Source organism: Castor canadensis, chromosome 7, assembly GCF_047511655.1.
Source record: "Castor canadensis chromosome 7, mCasCan1.hap1v2, whole genome shotgun sequence".
Classification (NCBI taxonomy): Eukaryota; Metazoa; Chordata; class Mammalia; order Rodentia; family Castoridae; genus Castor; species Castor canadensis.
In genome coordinates, this window is record NC_133392.1 from 120501714 (window position 1) to 120524943 (window position 23230).

The 23230-nt window shown below is 54.0% G+C and overlaps 1 protein-coding gene across 3 annotated transcripts in view; it reads left to right on the forward strand.

The window, feature by feature from the left end:
• The window catches only part of Glis1 (GLIS family zinc finger 1), a 207756-nt gene extending 184993 nt beyond the window's left edge, over positions 1-22763 (forward strand). For 2 of the 3 annotated variants that reach the window (XM_074080056.1, XM_074080054.1), the window contains exons 5-11: positions 1172-1333; positions 6268-6378; positions 10012-10144; positions 15077-15233; positions 19299-19471; positions 20003-20170; positions 22290-22763. In XM_074080056.1, coding sequence (XP_073936157.1) covers positions 1172-1333; positions 6268-6378; positions 10012-10144; positions 15077-15233; positions 19299-19471; positions 20003-20170; positions 22290-22447 — 1062 coding nt within the window. In that variant the 3' untranslated portion in view covers positions 22448-22763. The remainder of the gene's footprint in view (positions 1-1171; positions 1334-6267; positions 6379-10011; positions 10145-15076; positions 15234-19298; positions 19472-20002; positions 20171-22289) is intronic. The other variant, XM_074080055.1, reaches the window with a different exon arrangement.
• The last annotated feature ends 467 nt before the right edge of the window (positions 22764-23230 follow it).

Below are 23230 nucleotides of genomic sequence, written 5' to 3' on the forward strand. Positions count from 1 at the left end.
CTGCCCACCTGCCCCCAGGAAGGCAGCATAGCACAGAATCTAGTCTTCGACATCACACTTGGCCTGCATCCAGGTTTTGCCATGTCATTGGCAGGTCACTTTGCCAATGTCTCTAAGATGGGGACATCTTGTGAAGATGTCCCACGCTTCACAATTGTGTGGTTAAACACTTAGCACCACACCTGAAATGGCAGGTGTCAGTTGCTGTTGACTCTGTCTCTGTCTGTCCCTTACCCAAGTATGCGCAGGCCAGAGGTTCAGCCTGGCTGGAAAAGGGTCAGACAGTGGGGAGAAGCAGGAAGGGATAAGCAGGGAACCATAGGTGTCCACTTCTGTGACACTGGCTTCTGGGCAGCTGTGTGGACACTGGGGGCAGGAAGAGGCTAGGAAGAGTTTGATGTGAGAAGACTCTGGGAAGAGAGGTCAGAGCTGGGTAGAGCCTGCAGCGGGAGAGTCAAGAAGGGCAGAGGCCTTGCTCCTTTCTCCATCTCCACTGTGATCCATTTCTTCCTCTCTGTCCATCACATACACACACCCAGTCCAGAAACATGACATAGGTGGGCTGTGCCCACCGCCCAGCACTGGACCTGGTGTGTGTTAGGCACAGGATACTAAACAGCCAGATGTCAAATGAAAGACGTCAGTGTACAGATGTGGTTATTGTTCTCACAGGAGTTAGCATTGAAGACAAGGACCCTTGACACTCAGTGACTTATACTGTGGGGCCTCCTATCAGCCCTGACAGGTGGCTACCAGCTTCAAGTTTAGAGCTAGGAAATGCAGCACAGGGTGGTTCAGGGACCCACCCATACCCTCCCTGGGACAGAGTCCCCTCAAGTCCAAGCCAGGGCCCTACCTTCCTGGATTCTGGGCTCAGGCATGGCCTGCCCTCACAGGGTCCTGATTAAGGGCTGGGCTGTGGCCATAGCACAGCAGCATTGCAGCATTCGGGAGGTGGAACAGCACCTTCTTCCCCAGCCCTCAGCCCACTCTAAGTCAGGGTGCACTTTTTCGGGCCTGGAGCATTTATCAAGAAGCTGAGTCAGAGTTCCTAGGGACTCGGGCAGGACAGTGGGGCACAGGGTGCCAGGGCCAGGTGGGGCCTAGGGGGTACATTTCTAGGGAATGGGCCCTAGAGTCTGTGGGCACCCCTCATTAGCCTCTCCTGCAGTTTGAAGGCTGCAGCAAAGCCTTCTCACGGCTGGAGAACCTCAAGATCCACCTGCGGAGCCACACAGGAGAGAAGCCATACCTGTGCCAGCACCCCGGCTGCCAAAAGGCCTTCAGCAACTCCAGTGACCGCGCCAAGCACCAGCGCACCCACCTGGACACGGTAGGCCCAAGCACAGTCGGGTGGGAGGCAGGGATATACACAGAGCTGCTGCCTGATGCAGAGCCAGTGTGAGGCAGAGACCCTGTCTTTGCGCTCTGGTCCTATGTAGTCTGGGGAAGGTAATTCTCTGGAAAGTGTGTCCTGTGCATTATAGGATGTTTACTAGGGTCCTTGGCCTCCATTCACAAAACAGCCAAGATTTTCCATCTCTCAGTTGTGACACACAAATACTACTAGATATTATCAGATGTCACCGGTCGGGTGGAAACACAGCAGGGGCCTCCCACTGAGATTCTCTGATTTGGCCTTGGGCCCCAGTATCCTTGCACATCCTTTGTATCCTGATGCAAGAGTATCCCCCACTCCTACATCCTCTCCCAGGCAGGTCAACCCACACCCAGAGCAGGCCACCCCCCTGCTCTTCCTACCCTCCAGCTGGGGACAGGACACAGGTTCCCCAGGGCCATCTTTGTCCCTTGAGGACTGTAAGTGGAGTTGAGGTGGGTGGCATGTAAGATTGAGCAACTCAGCCTCTGGGTGCCTGCATTTGTTTCAATCACCCTTCTCCGCTCCTCCCCTCTCTCCCCACCCCCTGCCCCATTTGTGCCAGACAGTGGATAACCCGAAGCTCTACCCAAGTGGGTCCAAGCCTTCCCCATGTGCATCAAGATCTCAGTGATTAACAGAGTTATCTCTAAAATATTGTGTACACACTGCCCTACCCTCAGGGTTCCTGACCCATTTGACAGAAGAGGGAAGCAGGCTTAGGGAATCGGTACCTGCTCACAGTCTCATGACTGGACAGCGACAGAGCAGTAGCAGAGCTGACTCAAACGCAGGCCTCATTCCAGTCAAAGGCCCTGGGCGAGGTGGCAGATGCCTTGGGAGGACCTTAGCCCCTGTGTGCAGCAGGAAACCGAGGTCTGCAGCCAGAATCCACATCTGGGCCCCAGGCTTACTTCTCTGCTCCTCTACAGATGTTTGGGGAGCCAGGGAATGAGGCTGGGAGATCTGAGTGGCTGTCTAGCCCAGCCTATCTAGTACACAGATGAGGAAACAGAGGTCTAAGTTGGAAGCCATGAACCAGCAGAGGTCAAAGCTGAAAGTACACTTACCACTCTTTGGCCCAAGCCCTGTACTTTATAGCTGGGAAAATAGACTCAGAAAAGGGATGGGGCAGAAAACAGCAGGGAACTCATGGAGCCAGACCACCCCCCACAGTATCACATGCCTGCTTCAAGTATAAGGGCCACTGTTCCCATTTTGTAAATGAAGCTGAGACTCAGACTGCGTCATTTCCCTGTCAATAGCAGGCAAGTGGTGGAGCTGGAATGCACACCCAGGCTGTCATACTCCAAGTCTAGTACTCTTTGCTGGAAAAGCTATTGTGGCAGCCACGCTGGAGGGTCAAAGCTGAGCAGAATTTCCCTCTTAGGATGGCAAGAAACAATCCTGTCCCCAGCCCGAACCCGGCTCCCCTCCCCTTCCAGGCTTCTTTGTCAAAGGCTATTCTGGGACCTGAGCAAGGAATTGTTCTAACAAATACCTAGCCCCTAGGTTACCTTCTCCACCCTGGGGTCCTTAACACTTTGATCCTGAGAGCTATGGTTTGTGCCTCAGGATCCCCAGTATATCTACCAGGGACCACAAGGCAGCCCTGACATTGCCGGCCTCTGACCCTCTCCATACATCCCAGGCCTGTGGAACAGGTCCCCACAGGCCTCTTGTTGCCTACCCTGCTTATCCCCTCCCTCCCGACTCACTGCATTTCCTGGACCCAGCCCCAAAGCAACATGCCTCTGGCCTCACTTGGTGTGTGAACAGAGCTCCAAGGACTAGGTCAAGGCATGCACAGAAACAAGTCCACAGAGTTAGCCTAGGCCTCGTTTCCCTAAGGGGTCCCTGGGAACTCTGGGAGGTGCATCTATGAAGCCCAGCACCCTACTTGCACCCTGCTCACTACATAAACAGCACAGGCAGCTTGGTGCTGCTCCACTGTCCCACCCCCAACTCCTCAAAAGCCCAGTGGGCAGACACCATGCAAGGCAGCACCTTGTTTTCCAGAAGGGACCCAGCCATGTTCTCCTAGCATCAGAGACTGTGGAGTCCTCCATGGGCAGGAAAGTGTTTGTGAACAGATGAGAGAACCAGGCCTGGGCACTGATTCTGACCTCTGGCTCCAGAAGTCTGAGGAGAGCCACCTACCCTCTCTGGACCTCGGTTCCCTCAAAGGTGAAAGATCTGCCTCTCAAGAAGAAGAAGGGGGCCAAGCATAGTGGCTCATGCCTGAAATCCTAGCTAGCAAAAAGCTAGTGAGACCCCATCTCAACCAATACAAGCTGGGTATGGTAGCATGCACTGTCATCCCAACTATGTGGGAAGCAGAAATAGAATTGCAGTCCAGGCCAGCCCAGGCATAAACTTAAAAGCAGAAAGGGTTGGAGGCATGGCTCGGGTGGTAGATTGATTACCTAGCCAGCGTGAGGCCTTGAGATCAAACCCCAGTACTGCAAAAAAGGGGTGGAGGAGGAAGGTTGCTGAAGTGGCAAATGTGGAGGCCTGAATGGGGTTGGCCCTTCTTTTCCTGCATAGGAAAAGCACTTCTTTTCCTGTCCTGTTGCTCACAAACTAAATGCCAACCAAATCCTACCATGTGCCACACAGCCAGTTTAGAGTTTGAGCCCTGGCAGCCACAGGTCCCAGTGTGAAATCAATAAGCCACCTTCCTGCTCTGGGCCTCAGTTTCCTCATCAGCAGGATGGGGGTGATAATCTCTCTGTTGCCTACTTCCCCACTCAGTTCAGGACTGCAGAGAAGAGGTGATTTAACAGGGGCACATGCATACTCTTGCTGGCGCAGTGTGGGCCTCCATTTTGTCCTCCACAAAGTGAGGCTAACTCTCCTGGGGTGATGTGAGACTCAGAGGGGAATTAACAGAGTGCTGTACCCAGAGAGTGCTCAAGAGAGGAGCTGGCCTCTGAGCACAGGCCGAAGGGGCTCTGTGAGCCACAGTGGTCATCCACACACGACAAGTAGCCTTGTTGAGAGGAACGGAGCAGCCCTGGTCTTGGAGCTTGTGTGGGGACTCCAGGCCTGGGGTTTGGCTGCTGTCTTGGGACAGCCACAAGGTTTCCTGAGGGTTTAGGGGGAGTTGGGCCTGAGGAATGTTCTATACACGTCAAGCCCTAGAAAAACAAACATGGAGATGGGCCTTGCTGCCCTGTTTCCAGGAGAGTATGTCTGCTACGTGGAGCTCTGTTTGTTTGCTTTTTGCCAAAAGCGTGAGGATTTGTATCAGAGTTCCCGAGGGACAAGGCTTGGGGCCAGCTCAAGGTCCATAGTAAGGGAGACGAGTGTGTGTGTTGGGGTGGGGGTCAGGGCCCATGAGAGGGGCCGTGTGCGTGTGTGAGAGAGAATGTGTGTGGGGCAGGCATCGGGCAATCTGAGGCAGGCCTCCCGTTCCTGCCCCTGCCTTACTGTCAGCCCAGAAAACTTCTCATCACTGACTCTCTCTTTTTGCTCTCCTCTGTTCTTTAACCTGGAAACCCTCCATGACAGCTCCAAGGTATGGTTGTCTCTTTCTGCTTCCCCTCCCCGTGAGGTCCCTGGGCCATAGACACCTCTCCCAACCTCCCTGCAATGTGGCAGGGGTAGAGTGGCCTCGAGGTTTGGGGGTATTTGTCTGACAGGACACAGTCCCTGGGACTCACTCCTAAGAGGTGTCATTTCCTGCCAACACTCTTTCGTTCTCTGTAGTTCCAGGAGGGCACATGATCCCTTGATATGTTAAAAAAAAAAAAAAAAAAAAAGGAGGTCTCATGAACTTCCAGCACCAGTAGTAGCAGGCTCTTGTGGAAGCCCCTGAGTAGATCAGAATTCAATTAAGAGTCATGGGTCCTCTGCCCTGGTCTCCTGAGACCTGGGCTGAATCAGATTGGTCCCTGCCCTGGTGGAGAAGAAGGACGCTGGGCAGGCTCGGCAGCCCAGGGTGGGCAGGGCTGTTGGCAGGAAATCCAGGCCTGTGGAAAGAGGAGGATTCGAGGAAGGTTTAGAGAGCAGGGGACATGGACTGGATTTGAGAGGTGAGGGGGTCCCATGGTGGGGTAAGATGGAGTGGGGATGAGGGCAGAGGAGGGGTGAAGAGTGGAGGAGGCCCCAACCTCAAAAGGCCACAGTGATGGGATGGCCTGTGTTTTGAATGCCAGGGAGCCATGAGGGGGTTATAGAGGGCAGAGCATGGCCAGCTCATAAACAAGACCCTGGATGTACACAGGAAGGAGATTAGAGGCTGGGGACAGGGTGAAACCTGGGGCAGGAGTCCAGACAAACACAGTGGAGATGACTTGGGATCTCCTGCTTATCCTTTAGAGGAGCAGTGGGGGGCCCCAGAGAAAGGCAGGCCCACGCCCATGCAAAGGGCACAGTCCCCAGCCACCTGGCCCTGGCTATCTGAGGCCAGCTCCTTTCTGACCTTCCATGGGTCTTAGACAGAAGACCTCCATAGGCTATCTGGACTTATCAGCCAGGTATGGTCAGTCCCAGGCTGGTCATGCTGTCCCTGTCTTCCTTCTCCCTCTCCTGGCCAGGACAGCCTGTCACATGACTCCTCTGCTCATTCATTGCTGCTTTGCAGCTGTGCAACACAGGGACACTTTTCTCAGGGAAGAACCCCTAGAACTCAGCCCCATTTTGCAGAGGAGAAAAATGAGAGTCCACAAGGGGACACAGCTCACCTGAGGTCCCAGCATGCTGGTAGAATGGGGACAAAAAGCCCCTCCTTCACTCCCAGGCCAAGTGCCTTCCCCTCCCCTGTAGCCTGCAGCCTGCAGCCTGCCCCTTACCCACTCATCCTCCCTATAAGTGGTCACACAGGGGATCTTTTTTCCCTGAGAGATGGCCCCTCACCAGCTTCCCACGCCCCTCTGATGTTACAGAAGCCGTATGCCTGTCAGATCCCTGGCTGCGCCAAGCGCTACACGGACCCCAGCTCCCTCCGCAAGCATGTGAAGGCCCACTCAGCCAAAGAGCAGCAGGTGCGTAAGAAGGTAAGATGGCCTCCCAGCCAGGCCCACCTCTGCAGACACCCCTGCTGTCCCAGCCACTTATCTAGAGTCAGGCCAGGTACCCACACTACCTTAGTGTGCTCACCTATCCACATACCTGTGAATACCACTGTCCAACTATCCATCTGTCCATCCATCTGCTTCCCACCCAGTCCTCAAGTGTATCCATTGACCCACAGCCTTATTTCTTCATCCCAGCTAGCTCGACACTCACCCCCACACACAAACTGTCCGAGTGCCCTCCCTTCATCAACAGTGACATCTAGTCCTGTGCTAGGCATCATGGGTGCACAACAGGAAAGGCATGGTGCCCACTTCAATGGTGAGAGGCAGACATCCAAAGGTGACTCAGTATAGTACAAGAAAGGTGACAGCAGGGGTGTGTGAGTAGTCAGGGGTATAGATAAGGGGGCCTTAACATAGAAGCAGAAGGGTCTGTGAGAGAAATAGCACTGGGGGCCACAGAGGACAGTAGTTGGTAATATGAGCTCTAGAACCATCTGCAGGGCTCACTGTTGCTAGCTTAGTGGCCCTTGGCAAGGTCCTTTGTGCCTCTTCATCCTGCTCATCACCGGGAAGGGCGAGGAATAAGGGCTCGCTTCATAGGACAGGATTGAAGGAATGAACATATATTCGGAACTGAGCCTGTATCCTGTGTCTGGCACAGATTCACAACAGAAATTGGTGTGTACTGTCATTTGTCTTGAGGCAGTGCGGGCCAGATGGAGCTCTTCAGGCCAGAAGAGCTCCCTGGAGTGACTAGAGTTGAGCAAGGACTGGAGCCCAATGCCCATGGCATGGGCAAGGCCAATGGTGCATGCTGTTTCTATGACTGGACAGCCACCACAGGCTCAAAGGCCTGCTCAGGAGTTAGACTATGTCCTGAGGATAGGTGGTGCTATTGGAGGAGTTCTTAAGCAGAGAAGGGACATGTCACCTGGAGAGGTGCCTCCAGGACCATGAGGAGAATGGGTGATTGGAGGGAAATGCAAGACAGGAGCCAGAGCTGGGAGCAAGGGATACTGTAGAAGCCACCCAGGGCAGAATTAGGGGTGGTGGAAGAGGGGCCAGGCAGGGCAGAGAAAGCAGGCACCCCAGGACCAGACTTGGGAGGCAGGAAGGATGGTAGTGCCCTTTGGCCAGGACAGAGAACTGAGAAGGAGGCAGGTTTACAGGGGAAAGCCAGCAGTGGGTTCTGTTTGGAATCAAGAGGGTACACAGGGGGACAGAACAAAAGTGTGAAGTAGATCCTTCTGACATGGGGAAACTCAATTTCCCAGGTGCCTTGGCAGTGGATTACTCAAGTACCAGTAAGGCTGTAGGGGTGAAGAGAAGCTCAGTGGCGGGCCAGGGGACTTCAGCATGGCCAGAAGATAAGGGGCAAAAAAACCTATTAATTTGTTCAGCCCAATGTATGGAGCATACATTATATTCCAAGCCCTATTCAGTGCACCACAGATTCAGCTGTGAGTAAAACAACACAGGCTACAGACAGAGAGAGCAGACCGCTTCTGTCCCATGGATGGGGTAGACAGGGAATGGTAGCTGGGAGCATCTGGGCCTCATGGTGGGGAAGGACGGCTGGACTTGGAGTGTGGATTTTCATCTTCAGCATGCACAGTGCAGAGCATGCACAGTGAGCTCGCTGTTGAAGCCACCACCTCCATATTCACCCTGAGAAGAGGCGCTGGGCTTCAACCCAGTTGCCTCCACAGCTCAGGCGCTGGACCTGTTCCTTCACATAACGTATGTCACTTAGTCCTCCCTGGGATCCTAGCAGTGAGGACTGATTTCATTCCCACTTTCAGAAATGTAGGAACTTAAGGCTCAGAGAGGAATCAGATCAGCCCAGAGTCATGCAGCCTAGGGAGGGACAGAGCCAGGACCCCATTTCAGACCTTCTGTCTCCAGAGCTGGGCTCCAATGCTGCTCTCAGGTAGAAAGGCCTGAGTGGAGCTAGGAGTGGTCTAGGCTTCAGTTGACTGGGGCTCCATGCCAGGGAGGCTTCTGTCCCAAGCACACCAGAGACCGGTGCCCGAGGATCGGAATCCCGCCCTGGTTTTCCCAGGCCCCATACTTGGCTCACACAGAGCCTCCAGGGACTCAGCCGCAGATCTGCAAACTTCCCAACAATAAGCATCCATTAGAGCCATTGGGATGATGTATCTTTCTGGGTAAAGCGACCCTTGTATTATGACAAGTCCTTGGCAGCCCTGCTGCGTTTCAGAGAGAATTAGAAATGCTTTTCTTCCTTAATTCTCCTCTCCTGCTGCTCCTAATCCCATCGACATTGCGGTCTGCAGGAACATGCCTTGGCTCTCTTTTGCCAGAAACTTCATTTACATGGAAAACAGCTGCCGGGTCAGGCGCTGAGAGCCCAGCAAGAGGCAGGCATGCCTTCCCCAGTCTGAATCTGGGGCTCTGGCCTGGGAGGGTGGGAAACCCCTCAGGGCTGACTCTCAGCTGCCCAGAGACATGGAACAAGGCTCTCTCGTTCCCCATCCTGGGTTAAATGAACACTTGGACAAGCTAGTCTCCAAGACCGCCTGCTCTGACAGCCAAGCCTTGGGATTTCCCTGGGAGAATTAGCCCCTCTCATACAGATATCTGTCCTTTTCCTCCCAGTGTCCCAAGGATTCTACCCTGTCCCCATTCTGGATTCTTCTGGAAAGATGAAGATGTTCTGAGGTTTGGGAATAGCCAAAGGGAGTTGGCCAAAGCCTGGCTTGGGCTATGGGGTACATCCCAGCCCAGGCTTGCTACTAGCCAGACAACTCAGATCCATACACTGATCCATCTGACCCCCTGTCATGTGACTGTGAAACTCAGGCAGCTGGAACTCAGCCAGCCCTGCTCATACTTCACACAGTATGTTTTTACCCATCACCTTACCACTGGTCACAGCAGGCGAGGGCAGGCAGAGGCAGGAGGTGATCACTGTTGAGTTTTATAGGCAGGGTGGGTAAGAAGGTTATTTGTCCAGTATTACACAGGGAATGAGATGTGGGATGGAATTTGAACCCAGATCTTCTGGGTCCAGCCCCAGTCTCTTTCTACTACCCTTGCACAGTGAGGGAAGAACGATGGAGGAGGGGAGGAGGGAAAGGCGCTGGACGTCTGCTGGTCTTCACTCCTACCACGACAGTTATTCCTGATGGCAGCTGTGAAGGCCTGACTGCCGGGCTTGGCCACCCCTCCTGGCATTGTGCCTCCTGCCAGCTGTTTTCAACCAGTGATGGTGTAGCCCTAAGGGACCACAGATCCCTCCTAAGAGACACAGGACTGACTCCCAGCTTTGGGAGCTCCCCCAGCTCCTTCTCCTCTGTCCTTTCCTGGGCTGGTGAGTTAGCCTTCCTGGCTGCTGCTTATTCTCTCACATTGGTGCTTCCCATAGTAAAATCCCTGTGTGCTGAATCCCATCTTGGTACCTGCTTCTCAGAATACCTGAACTAACATGATCCTCGCCGTGTGCATTAGTTTATTTTACAGATGAGGAAACTGAAGTGTAGTGAAGAGGGTCTTGCCTTGGGGCATCTGACCTTCTGCCCTGTCCCCTAAAGTGAGCAGTGAGAAGGTGGTCTCACACTAACATCCCTCCCTGTGCTTGCTCCCCAGCTGCACACAGGCCCTGATGCTGAGGCTGAAGCCCTGACTGAGTGTCTGGCCCTGCAACAGCTCCATGCGTCCACACAACTGGCTGCCAGTGATGGAAAGGGTGGCTGTACCCTGGGCCAGGAGCTGCTCCCAGGTATGTGAGTTGGGGGTATGACCAGAGCATAGTCAGGGAAGTCCTTTCTCTGCCAAGCATCCCTGTAGGAGGACAGTGATGTTCTGTGGGCCCCAGGCCACATGGGCATGACCTGTTTCAGGGCACCCACTCCTCTGGACTTATTGCCTCTACTTCTTGCTCCCTCCTTTCAATCCACCTTCTCCCTGCAGTTCTTCTAAGTGGGTACTCCCTCAACTCCTCCATGACTCCCCAGTGCCCGTGGAGTAAAGCCCATACCCCCTCAGACTGGCCTCTGAGGCCTGTTCTGGGCCTTTCCTGGTGTCCTCTTGCCCCCATCTTAGCACATTGGACGTGTTCTTTGGCCATTGTCTGCTCCCTTGTACTCCAAGTCTTGTGTACCAGCTCTCTCCCCTCACCTCACCAAGATGGCTCATCCCTTGCCCTCAGGACCTGCCTTCTTGTCCCCTCCTCCAGGAAGTCTTTCTTTGGGCTATCACTGTTTCCTGTCTGACTCACTCACCAGAATGGGACTGTAAGCAACTCTGGGGCATCCCAGGGTCTCTAGCACCCAGCATGGGTTACTTGCAGAACCAGGTGTTTGGGGTGCCCCCAAACATTGTGAAGAAAGGCTGTGGCCCCGGGGTGTAAGATCTGGCTCTTGCCTGTGGTCATCTGCCAGGTCACCTGCAGAGAGGAACTGCCTTAAAGAAACAACTGTTCTGCCCCCTGCCTCAGCCTGAAGTCCTGATTAATCCCTAGCACAAGAGGAGAGAACCAAGGCTCTGAGAGGGTAGGCTGCTTGGCCAAACCACTTCCTCCTTGCCACTGAACCTTGTGGCCCAGAGATGGGGCTCCCTGAGCCCCAGGACACTGCAGGCCCAATCTGGCCTAACACTCTAAGCTTCTGGTCCAGTTGAGGAAGCCTGTGCCTCCCTCCCAGCAGCTGCACAGACTCAAGTCACAGCAAGGATTCCTGGCCTCCTGACTTGGGAATGCAGTCCAGATAAGGGCAGCGTGGCCTTTGGATCCAGCTGACAGTTCTTGTGTTCTGCCCCCAACTCCCCTAAAGAAACCACAGCCTCAGAGCAGAGCGCTCTACGCACCCTGTGGGATTTCTTGAATTATTTTAACCATTTTTTATTTTCTAATTTTATTCTTCTCCCTCAACACTGAAGTAGCAGCAGATTTTTAAATCTGCCAGAGCCCTCACCCAGCAGCCTTAGAAGAGCTGGTGTTCACCCTTTCTCCAGGCTCACCAGGGAAGGACGCCCCAGGGATGGGCACCATAGAGAAGGGCTGTACCTTCCCCCCTCAGCCAGGGGCCCCTCCACCATGGGCAGCTTCTCACAGGGCCAGAATTCTGAAACAGCAGGGCTACAATGGACCATAAAGATGTGCCAGCCCAGGGATGAGAATGTTTCTAGCGCCATCTCCCAGAGGCTGGTCCTAACTGCTGGACCCCAAGTAGCGGCTTCTCTTGTCTGTGCAAGAGAGGGGCTGCCATGATTTGGAACATCAGCCCGGGGCTAGTGTCCTGGGTTGGTGGACCTTGAGAAGACTCAGGCTGGGCATAAGGACTAACCCAAGGTCATCCAGAGAATCAGCAGGGTTGGCCCCTGGGAGAGGAGCAGAGCCAGCAGGAACCATTCTCTTTCCAAACACCATCTCATTCAATCTCCAAGGTGACGTCAAAGTGGAAAGGCCTCAGGTCAATCCCAGGCCTTCAGGACCTGCTGCTCTGGCCCTCAGACAGTGAGGAAGTAGAATCTTCCTCAGTGCTTTGTGCCTCAGTTTCCCTCCCAGGCCTGCTATGAGGACAGATGGGAGAACATGTCCCAGCAGCTATTGAGAGCCTGTCCTTGCCCGTTTTAACTCCAGCTATTCACATTGATTCAGAAGGTGCATACCCTTCCCAGCCAGAAGGGGCAGAGCAGGACCTAAACCTAGCCTACTGCCAAAGGCTGTGTTCTTAACTGAATAGTCTTCTGCCTGTGCTGCTGGTGCCACTCCCATGCCATCCTGAGCACCTACTGTATACTAGCCCCTGTGTGGGTCCCTGTCTTCCACTGTAGTCAGGGAGAAAGGAGCAGCCAGGCAAACCCAGGATGCTGGACTTGCCAGCCCTCTATGGACCACACGACAGATGCCCAAGCAACAGTTGGAAACAGATGTTAGGGCCAGAGGTTAAGCACTCACAGCTGATGATTGATGACGTTGCTTTATAGCCTGAAGTGGTGCATTTTGGGGGAAGCTGGGCAGGCCCAGGGTTCCTACTCCCACAGTCCCTCACAATCCTTTGATTCATTCCTCCCTACCCCACTGTCTGTTCACATGTTCGGCCTCTCCAGTTCTCACATCCGGCCACTGCTGCATGTCCAGCCTCAGTGGGCTATTCCAACAGGAATATGGACCAAGGCGGCAGCGAAGGCAGAGGATAGAATCTGGAAGAGTCAGAATAGAAGAGTCTAGGACACAAGGGTGAGGGGAGGAACTGGAGCAGTGACATTGATCGTCACTGTGTGATTATGGGAGGCTCCTACAGGTGTCCCTCCTCTGTAGAGGAAACCCTGGGTACTTATCTGGCAGGCCCATCTTCAGCAGACCCAGGATACGGTGATGGGCAGTGAGGACGTGAGAAGCATGAAGTCAGTATGGCTGAGGGACTTAGCAAGATTCAAGGCCATCCCAGCTGTCAGCCCCCCAGATTGGTTCAAGATGGCAGAAGAGGAGGTGCCAAGGAGAGTGCTAAGTGGTGTGACTGAGTAGCACCCTGCCAGGCTCCGTACACGACCATCCCCTTCAGGTGCCCACATGAGCACGCCCAGACGATGAGGAGCCAGGAAAGGCAGCAGATGGAAAGACAGCAGTGCTGCCCCTGTGGGGAGAGGTCCCTGGGGTGGGGAGCTGGAGGGTGCTCAGGACCTGCCCAGGACCTGGGGTTTCAGCTGGCCAGTGTGAAGCCTACAGCAGAGCTGAGGCCCTTGCTGAACATCCAGACCCCAGCCTGAGCAGATCCCTTGCAGATCCTGGACCTGTCCTTAAATGGACTTAACTCTGCATTACCCAGGGGAAAACCTGCTTGGCTACCCACTGTGTGACTTTGGGCAGGTCACACAGCTTGTCAAGATTGAGTTTCTCTGTCTTGGATGGAAACACATTATCTTCCCCATTGACCGTTACTGAGATGGGCAGACCCCAGATGTGGAGAAAGGGCTTGACGCACAGTAAGTCACTCAATGGCAACTGGTGGTTTAAGAGTAGGATTTCTAGTGTAGCTTCATCACGGCAACCCACAGCTGCAACCATGGTCAGAGGTGCTTCTGAGGTTGCTGTATCCATTCCTTTTCAGGACTTTCCTGGTTAAAAGTAGTAATAACTGTGAAGATTTGCCTTCAGCTTTCATCTTGCTGTACCTAGCCTGTCTCCTGGGAGGACTTAGTGAGAGAGTGTCCTTGCCCGCCAGGAGATGTAGAATGTTGTGTGTTCAGCAGTTAAAGCCTTTAGGGGCAGATTCTCCTCATTTTGCCACAGTCCCCACTGCTCCCTGTTGCTGACTCTAGCAATTTCCCTTTCCTTGCTCCCTGCCATGCTGCCTAAGGCATTGAGCCTGTAGTATCTGCCCCAATCCTGCCAGTTCCCTGCAGCAGCTTCCTGAATTGCAGGCCTGGTCCAGAAGCACCAGCCTGGGATGAGCTAGCCTTGGAACCCAAGCCAGCTGAGCAGGTAAAGTTCCTTCCTCAGCCCATCCTTGAAGGAACCTGATAGGTTCTCAGATTGGTCCTTATGGGGTGATAAAAATCATGGGTCTGGATCTATAATGACCAAAGACATTCAAAAGGTAACAACTGACTGGGACTGGGATTGGAGGTCAATGACCAGTGGGAATGGACACTGCACCAACACAGCCTGGAGCACAGCCCTGGGGCCAGAGTCCTCCAGGCATCACCTTGATGCTCTGACCTCAGGGAACACAATGGCAGCTTCTGCTCACACAAACACAGCAAAGTTAAACAGGGAGTGCAAAATCAACCCTGTTTTTTCAGAGAAAATAAGAAGCTTCAAACACAGGTAGCCCTTGCTGTGCTCTCTCAGGCTCCATCCCAGAGCAGGGGTCCATTCCCACCTGTGTCTGGGGTTCCTTGCTGAAGGCATTTGGGGATTCTGGCCTCCATGATTTCCAGCCCCTCTGCTGACCTCTGGATCAACCTAATGACTCTGATCTAGTGTCCCACTGGTTTGTTAGCCCCTTGTCTTAACAAGGGGTGGAGGAGACAAACGTTGGTTCCCCCTGCAAGTGCTTCCTGCAGGTTTAGAATCTGAGGCTAGAGCACGGCTGACTATCTTCACTTGAGAACTTTATGTAGTGTTCAGGCTAGACAACCACCCATTGCAGCCCTTCTCAGGACTTTTTCCAGCCAGCTGGAGTAGTCATGCTGTCTTTGGGACTGTTCAAAGTGGACCTCCAGGCTTTGCTTGTACACCTCTGAAGATGATGGTTCTTTTACTTTCAGGCAGTGCAGTGCCCTGCAGGAACATTGCTTACCACTGCCAAGGCCTAAGCTCATTTATGTTTCTCTTTGTTCCATGGTCTCCACCTGCTTCTGGGGATATATAGAGCAATCCCCTGCATTTCCAGGCAGCCCCATAGAGATGTGAGGCAGCCTGCTCCATCTAAACTCCCCCACACACATGTGTAACCAACTTGTACCTCTGATAGCGTCTTGCCAGCCCACCTCTGCCATCACAGGGGGCTGCATCCTGGACACAGCCCTTTAGGCAAGCAGAGTGGGGCCATTGCTTTCCTTGTTTGATCCCTGAATCTCTATTAATACAACCTTCCTCATTGTCCATCTTGTTCTATCTTCATAGCAGATGTGCACCACTCTTGCCTGGTCACAGCTATCCTAGGGAATAGCCAAAGCCCAGTAATGTTTGTTTGGTTCCCCACAGGTGTGTATCCTGGTTCCATCACGCCCCATAATGGGCTTGCTTCTGGGGTCCTGCCCCCCACGCATGATGTTTCTTCCAGACTCCACCCACTGGACGCCACCACAAGCTCCCACCACCATCTGTCCTCTCTGCCCACAGCGGAGAGCACCAGGGACGGGTATGTACCCCAAGCCAGTCCTCGGAAGATATGTGGCCACCTACAGGGGAGGCGAGCGAGAGATCACACGCCACCTGGTTATGATAATGACAATAGCCCATGTTCAGGGAACTCATGCTGCGTACTGCACTCTGTACCAAACACGTCCATGCACGATGTCATCGGTGCCTCCCAGCGGCCTTTAGAGGCAGGGAGTATTGGCACCCAGGCTTCTGGATACCCACTATCTGCTCCCTACTGAGGGCCCTGGAAGAATGCAGGGGCTCCTCCCATGTTCTGACATACCCAGACCCCCTTGGAGCCTCCCTTATCTTCTCCCTGGCCTCTTCATGCCTTTGGTGAGCAGACTTCCCACTGCCCTTCTAAAGAGGCTGGCCTGGCCCTCACTCCACCTCTGGTCACTGCAGCTGTGGCTATGGCTGGGCTTGCAGAATTGCCTTGGCACCTTAATGCAGGGTCACTGCAGAGAGGGCCACCTCTCCTACATTCAGTGTGGCTTTCACTGTGGCCACTTCATTGACTAAACATGATGAATGTGCTCACTGCTGGCTCCTCACACTGCTGAAATCTCTCCCTTGCACATGATTATCTTCGCTTATCACCACAGTGACTTGATCAAATTTGTTGCCTAAGACCCGGCCCCAGAGCCTCCCTTTTTCCTTGCCCTTCCTCCCTAAGACTGTAGCACTGACCTTGACAAGCACACACCTGGGACCAGCCTGGCCCACTGCTCCTACCTGGGCCACTCCTGTCATTCGTTCATCTGTTCATTCCTTCAGTGTCAGTTATTAAGCCATGTGAGTAGGGCAGGGCAGGCCCAATGGGGAGCCACTGCTGGCTCCAACCTGCAACAGCCTCTTGAGGTGCGGGAGTCAAGCTGCGGACTGGCCACATAGGTGGTATTCTGAGTAAGGTGGCAGAAAGGGCTGTGGAAACCCAGAGGACCTCTTGGAGCCTGCCTGCTAAGCCAGGCTCCAAGGTAAAACAGAGTTGGGTCATTGGTCAGTTTGGGGGAAGGGGCAATAGGGACACTAGCAGCCTACATGCCCAGCCATCTTGTGGGTGACAAGCTGGAGTGAGGCTGCTGCGCCTAGACTACAAAGTCAGTGATAGGATGTCCTGAAGGGTATGAGATAGCCATGTGGTCAGGTTTGGGGAGGAGGACACAGGCTGGAGGGAGTGTGGGTGCAGGACCACAGCCTGAGTCTGGGCAGGGTGGGATGCAGGAAGAACACCCAGAAGGCAATGGTGGCACAGGCTGAGCAGGAGTTGGAGAGGAAGAGGCACCAGGGACAGGCCCCAGGGAACAGAGGGGTGTGGGCGGAGCTAGGGAAGATCATGACTGTGAGTGAGCACACAACCATGAAGAAAGAGGGACCTAGCAACCCGGGCTCTCCCTGATCCTCAGGTTCTTCCTCAGTAAAAAGCATTGAATGCCCTATTCTAGGATCATGGTGAGGATAGCCACGCATGCCTGGCATTGTTTGTGTCCCCCAGTACAGACTCCTTGGACAGTAGCCTGTACCTTCCACTCACCCCCAGCTCAGGCCACCTGCTCACTCACCAGCCAGCCTCCAACATCTCCAACCAAAAAAAATGAAACCACAGAGGCCCTTCCTACCTGGGCCTGTGCTCTCTGCTCAGCCTCATTCGTCACCTGCCTGTCGCCTGGCATAAGTGCCCATCAAGAATTCCTGCAGTGAGAGGCAGAGTGATGACAAGACAGGACTCCCAGCCCACCTGCCCACCCCTGCTTGCAGAGTGGGCTCTCGTCATCCCCACCGGCCAAGCGCCCGGCCCCTTGGTTGCAGGAGAGAAGGGTCCTCGTGCCTGACACCAGTCCCAGGCTTAGCCTGAATGGGTTTCTTTTTTCATCTTCTGAAGAGAGAGGGGAGGGAAGGGCCTTCAGCCTCCCCTTCCTGCCAAAGTCAACAGGGACTGGCCACTTGAGGCTCCCCAGCGGTTTGCTGGGACGTTTAAATAGCTTGACAGAATTATCTGATGCACTCAAAAATATGCTAAGAGGGCCTGACTTCATGACCAAATGTATTTACCCTGGCTCAGAGAGGACGCTGAATAGGGCAGGTTTTTTCCCAGCCCTGTGCGAGGTATGAAGCCCTTGGTCTGCCAGGCCAGTGAGGTTTCACGTTAATTTTTATTGGTTCCAATTGAAGCACAAGTATTTGATCTGGGAGTCATTTGCATGGCTCAGAAAAGGACTCCAGGTGACCTCCTTTCCCTTGAGAGTCCAGGTGGAGCCAGGCAGCTCCGCTTGCATGGCGGCTGCAGCTAGAGTCGTGTTCTGTTTAATTTCACTGGCTGTGAAGGTGGCAAATGAGAATTTATGGCAGGGTTGAGACGAGTAAAACAAACATTAAAAATGCATGTGTTTCCCCATCAGATCTGTCCCCTGACTTCTACACAGCTGCTCATCTCTGGGGTTTGGAACTGATTGATTCAGAAACCCACTTACTGTTCTCAGTTGTTTTCCTCATTCCAGGCCCTGTGCTGGGCACCTGTAACCTAGAGGGCCGAGAGCTGGCCTCCACACAGGAGCTGCCATTAGAGAGCTGGGTGGTGGGTGCCTACGTGGGACAGGAATAAGGCAGGCACCATGCAGCAGGCCTAAAGGAAGGGGACCACTCATCAGACCATGCCTTGACCCAGCTTCCACCAAAACTGACAGTGAGGAACCCCTGCTGGACTCCAGCCCTCCACAGTTTGTACTGCACAGACCCTGTCCTGCTTTATAAGGATTTGGCTCCTGAACTTAAGGTGATGTGTAAATTCAGTGCATAAGTCACTGGGCCAGGGACCCAGCACAGAGACCCTGTTCCCTGTCCTCAGTGATGGAACATGTGGAAGACAATAGGGCAATGATGGCAGGGTACCCAGGCTGGAAGTTGCAGAGGGGACCTGATGCCCTGCCCGGCTGCAGAGGCCGCCTCACCTCTCTTTGAGTCTCCTGCCCGTATCACATAATAGTCCTGCTTCCCCAAGAGTGAGTACAGCCGTCCCATTAATACCTCTTATGGCCGAGTGGGCAAGCGTAAGGTGCCTCACTCAGCGAGGCCACCTGAAACTGTATTTGAGCATGGATGGTGAACAAACCCACAAATCCAAACAAGACAACGAAGACAGCCTTTGCTCTCCATCTTCCTACCATGCATGAAATATTTGCATTTTAGGTTTCAAGCCTTCAACCTGGTCCCAGACCCCCAAATGCAACTGACCCCAAAGTCACTTTGGCCCCTTGTGAGCAGGACCCGAGGTTTAGAAAGGGATCCTGAGGCAGGAGCCTAGTCAACAGTGAGGTGAAATTCAGTTAGATGGCGCTTGGTGCCTGTACAGCTCTTGTTTGCTGTGGCGTTGGCTCAGAACACGAGGTTCCAGAGAACACAGTCTTGGGCCTGCATCCCTTAGGCTCTGTATGAATGGAGATGGTGAAACCCCCACCACAGGAAGTATGCAAGTGGGGAAGAGATGGCCAGGGATGAAGACAGGAGAAAGTCCTCAACATACACTATGCAGGAGGAAAATGGGCCAACTTGGACATCAGACTGACCTGCTAACTTTTCTCCCCTTTATCTTGATGATTAATAGAGGGGCTAAGAACATCTCAGGCATCGTATTGGGGGGCTTTGTTTACATTACTCTGATTTTACCCTCATTATAACCCATGAAGTCAGAGCTATGTGGCTGGGAAGAACTTGGGCAACCTCTCTGAGCACTCAGTAGTGAGGGCTGTGGAGTGCCAGGAGGTCAACACAGCACCCTGCAGGGAAACCAAGGCTTGACAACATTTCCTGAAAGTCATGTGGCAGGCAAGGACAGTTAGGAGTTTGAACACTGTCCTGTGGACTCTGACGGTCATGCAGATGGTCTGTGTTCTTGCTGACTCGCAGCCCTGGATGCCAGGCTGTCAATTAAAACGTAATTCCCATTTGAAAATAACCAAGCACAGCTCCCACTTCTACTGACATTGTGCGATACAGCAGGTGGCAAGAGGCCCTGAGGCCATACCTCTGCTGGCCCTGCCTACTCACCATTATCTGTTCTTTCCAGGTTGGGGTCCAGCCTCCTCTCACCCATGGTCAGCCCACTGAAGGGGCTGGGGCCACTGCCACCATCTTCTCAGGGCCAGTCTCCAGGGGGCCAGCCCTTCCCCACACTTCCCAGCAAGCCGTCGTACCCACCCTTCCAGAGCCCTCCACCCCCACCTCTGCCTAGCCCTCAAGGTAAGCCCTGGCAAGGGCCTCTCATGCATCTCATGCACCCATAGCTCCTTGGGGACTATGGAGACACACGGGCCTAAGGAGGCAGGCTGGTGCTGAGAGCTGTGCTATGAGAAGCTAGGAGACAGTGACCCATGTGGCCTAGCCAGGGTACAGCCTGGAGGAGACCTGTTCTTAGAGGTGCTTGTTCCATCCACAGCAGGAAGGGTGTTCCCTACAAGGGAAGGGTGTTGGTGGCAGGTGAGCCAGGCTTACTACTTGAAGGAAGAGTGAGTGGGTGGTGTGGGGAGTCTTTAGTTTCTGTGTGGTACCCCTCACACAGAGTACCAGCATCAGCTTCGTGGGACCCCTCACCCTCCTCTGTGCCCCCTCTGCCACAGGCAGAGACCCAGCCCTTTCTCTGCCCTGTGCTCTCTTGTTCACACCCACAATGCCTGAACTAGACAACATAGGCTGAGCTGTGCGATGACCTGGTCCCTTCCCTGTCCTGACATTTCCCTTCCTTAATGTGGCTCCTGCCACATCCTCCTTCAGGCTACCAGGGAAGTTTCCACTCCATCCAGAATTGCTTCCCCTACGGCGACTGCTACCGGACGACAGAGCCAGCAACCAGTGGGGACGGACTGGCAGGGGAGGCCCACAGTTTCAATCCTCTGCGGCCCAATGGCTACCACAGCCTCAGTGCACCTTTACCTGCCTCAGGTGAGTGCTGCCTGGGATCCTCCCTTCCCCAGAACTACTGAGGCCTGACCCATGATGCGGGCTTTACACAGTGTCTTGTGTCCTTTGGACAGCCCTATGTGGTAAAGTCATCCCACATAGAGAGGCAGGGGCAGAGGCTCAGAGAGGTCCCAGGCCCCACAGAGCTGGGATTTGCACTCGAGTGACGGTAGATGGTGCTCCTGCCACAGCCCCACACAGCTCTGTGTGTGTATCTTGACTTTGGCAGGTTTCTGAGGACACAGAGAAGAACTAGCCTGGAGCTCTTAGTCTAATTGGTGCTTCACTCCACGTGTTGTTTGAGCACCTACTGTGTGTCAGCTCAGGTGTAGACCCTGCAGCTACATCAGGGACTGAGACAAACACTGATCCTCAGTTAACAGGAGGACCAGGAAGAGGAACCATTTGAGGCCTGCTCCTTCTCCTGCAGGGGCTGGGATCTGAGAGTAAAAGGTGTAGAGGGTCTGTCTCCCCATCCCTGGCTGGGTAGAGAAGCCCAGTGAGAGGAATGGGCTCTACGTGGCCCACAGCAGAATCAGGCTCAGCCCAGCAGGGCAGGCCTGAGCAGAGTAGGGTGACACATGGGTTAGTGGGACCTCCCAGAGTTCCCTAAACTGAATCCCACCCAAACCAGCCTTAGGGCCCAGACCTAGCTGGAGGCTACAAGGGCCCAGACCTAGAGGGAGCTGTGACTCTGTCCCAGAGGGCTCTTGGGTAGCACTGAGTGTGTAAAGTCAGGGGAAGAGGGACAAAACAGAGGAAAGCACCGAGACCATAAATGCACATGCCTGTGTGTCCATTTGTGACATCACGTACATGTTTGCTTGCTGGTGTCTGTGTCTCTATTCCTCCTTCCTGCAATGTGAAGCAAAGTCTGCATGCATTAGGGATGGCCTGGGTGGCTCTGGGCAGTGTGAGGGGCTCCAAGGGCACACATTCTCATATCTGCACACAGACGTCATGCTGATGTTCACATGCCCCTCTCTGCACGTCCTGTGTTACCATCCCATGGTTCTCATCTGTGTCCATAGACCTGTGTGTGTATATTAGTACATTTGAGCTTTTTCAGATGAGTGGTGGGTACAGTGTATGTGCATCTGTGGGTGGATGCGTGCCACATATGTGCATGCTAGGCCTGTGTGCAGGCCACCTGTGTCATCCTCATGGGGGATGTGTGCTCTGTGCTTGTACACACATGGATTTGTGTGTGATCGGGCACCAGCTCTGTGCCTGAAGTGCTGGTTCTCATGACCTTGTCCTCCCCACCCCCATCCACCCAGTTTAGCAGCGAGACCTGACATAAACAGCTCTGAGGGGGCGAGAGGCAGCCCTCCACCTCCCCTCTCCCCAGCACCCAATCCAGCCCCCCTCAGCTGCCTCACTGCCAGCTGCCTTCCCTGTCATGATGAAAATAATCTCAGGCTGAGCAAAGCTGGTGGGGCCAGAAGACTATGGAACAGTTCAGCCCATTCCCAATACACAGATGGAAAACTGAGGCTCTCCTGTCTGAGGCCACACAGATTCATAGATTCATGACAGCAGCTCAGGGACAGGGGCTGGATAAGATGTCTCTCCCTCCCAAGTTAAGGGCCTCTGAGCAGTGACCCCACCTGGGGGACAGTGTGTCTAATGGCAGAGCCAAGTGTCTTCAGAGCCAGATGGATATGATTTCAAGTTCCAGCTTCTCCACTTACAAGCAGTGTGACTTTAGACAAATGTCTGCCCTCCTTGAGCCTACCACTTCTGCTAGAAGGGCATAACCCTGCAATAGGACTGGGATACTCCTTTCCCCATTTTTGTCTCCCTCTCTTTCTCCCTGTATTCTGCCCCACAGTCTGGCACTGGGGGATTGGCTGCCCCAAGCCAGCTCTGCCTGTCTTCCTAGCTGCCCCAAGCTCCTTGAAGGGCAAGGCCTAGGACTCCACCTGATCCTCTTCCTATCCCAGCCACCAGCTCCCCAGCTATGCCATCCCCCAGGCCCCAAGGAATAGGGGGACTTCTGAGGGAGGACCCTGGGCAGACATCTAGCAGCTAGGAAAAGACAACTGAGGCCTAGCCTCTGCCATCTTCCAAGCCCTGACCCTCTTCTGCTCACTCACAGGCTATGAGGCCCTCACCGAGGCCCCATGTCCCACAGCACTGCCACCACAGCCATCCGAAGACGTGGTGTCCAGCGGCCCTGAGGACTGCAGCTTCTTCCCCAATGGGGCCTTTGACCACTGCCTGAGTCATATTCCCCCTATCTACACAGACACCTGAAGGAAGGCCTACACCTGCCTGCCCAGTTCACAGACACTGCTTCACCTATTGCCAATGGCTCCTGCCCCACTGCACTGGGCAGGGGCAGCCAGGCCACTGTCACAGGGGGAACCAGGTGCTGTGGGCAGTAGCTGTATGAGCTCAGTGCTACCCACCAGGGCCCATGACCCTGTGGCAGTCCCTTGATGTGTCTTCCTATTTCTCTCCCCCATGGTTTTAAAATCACAGACCTCGTGTATATAAATTGTACAGAACGTGTTTTCCATTCCCCTGTCAGTTTTATATTTTTGGTTTTACAAGAAAAACATTAAAAACTGGAAACGAGACTTGGGAGCCTGGTTCTACTTTGTGATTCAGCCTAGAGGCTGCAGCCAGGAGAACCTTGGAGAGTGTACAACAAAGAGTCAGTCTTCTGGGGCTTGGGAGGCCCCATGGAAACCAGCTCAGGTCCTGGGTTCTGACTGTAGAAATGGGAACCAGTTTCACCTGTCCCCCATCACATGCTGTGGTCTTACAGACCCCAGTGCCAGTCCCAGGACAACACTACCAGATAAGGATATCACCACAAACAGGAGAGGAGATTGAGGCTGGGAGGGGCTCAGTGACTGGCCCGGCCCCATATTCAGACCAATATGGAACTCAGATTCATAGCCTCAGACCCTTGTGGCCACACTGAGTCCTCAGCTAGTGGAAGAGTGAGCTTAAGCTCTGCTACCTGGGCTCTGTGTGAACAGCAGATGCCATGAAAGGCAAGATAAACCTTTGGGGACAGAGTCCCAACAG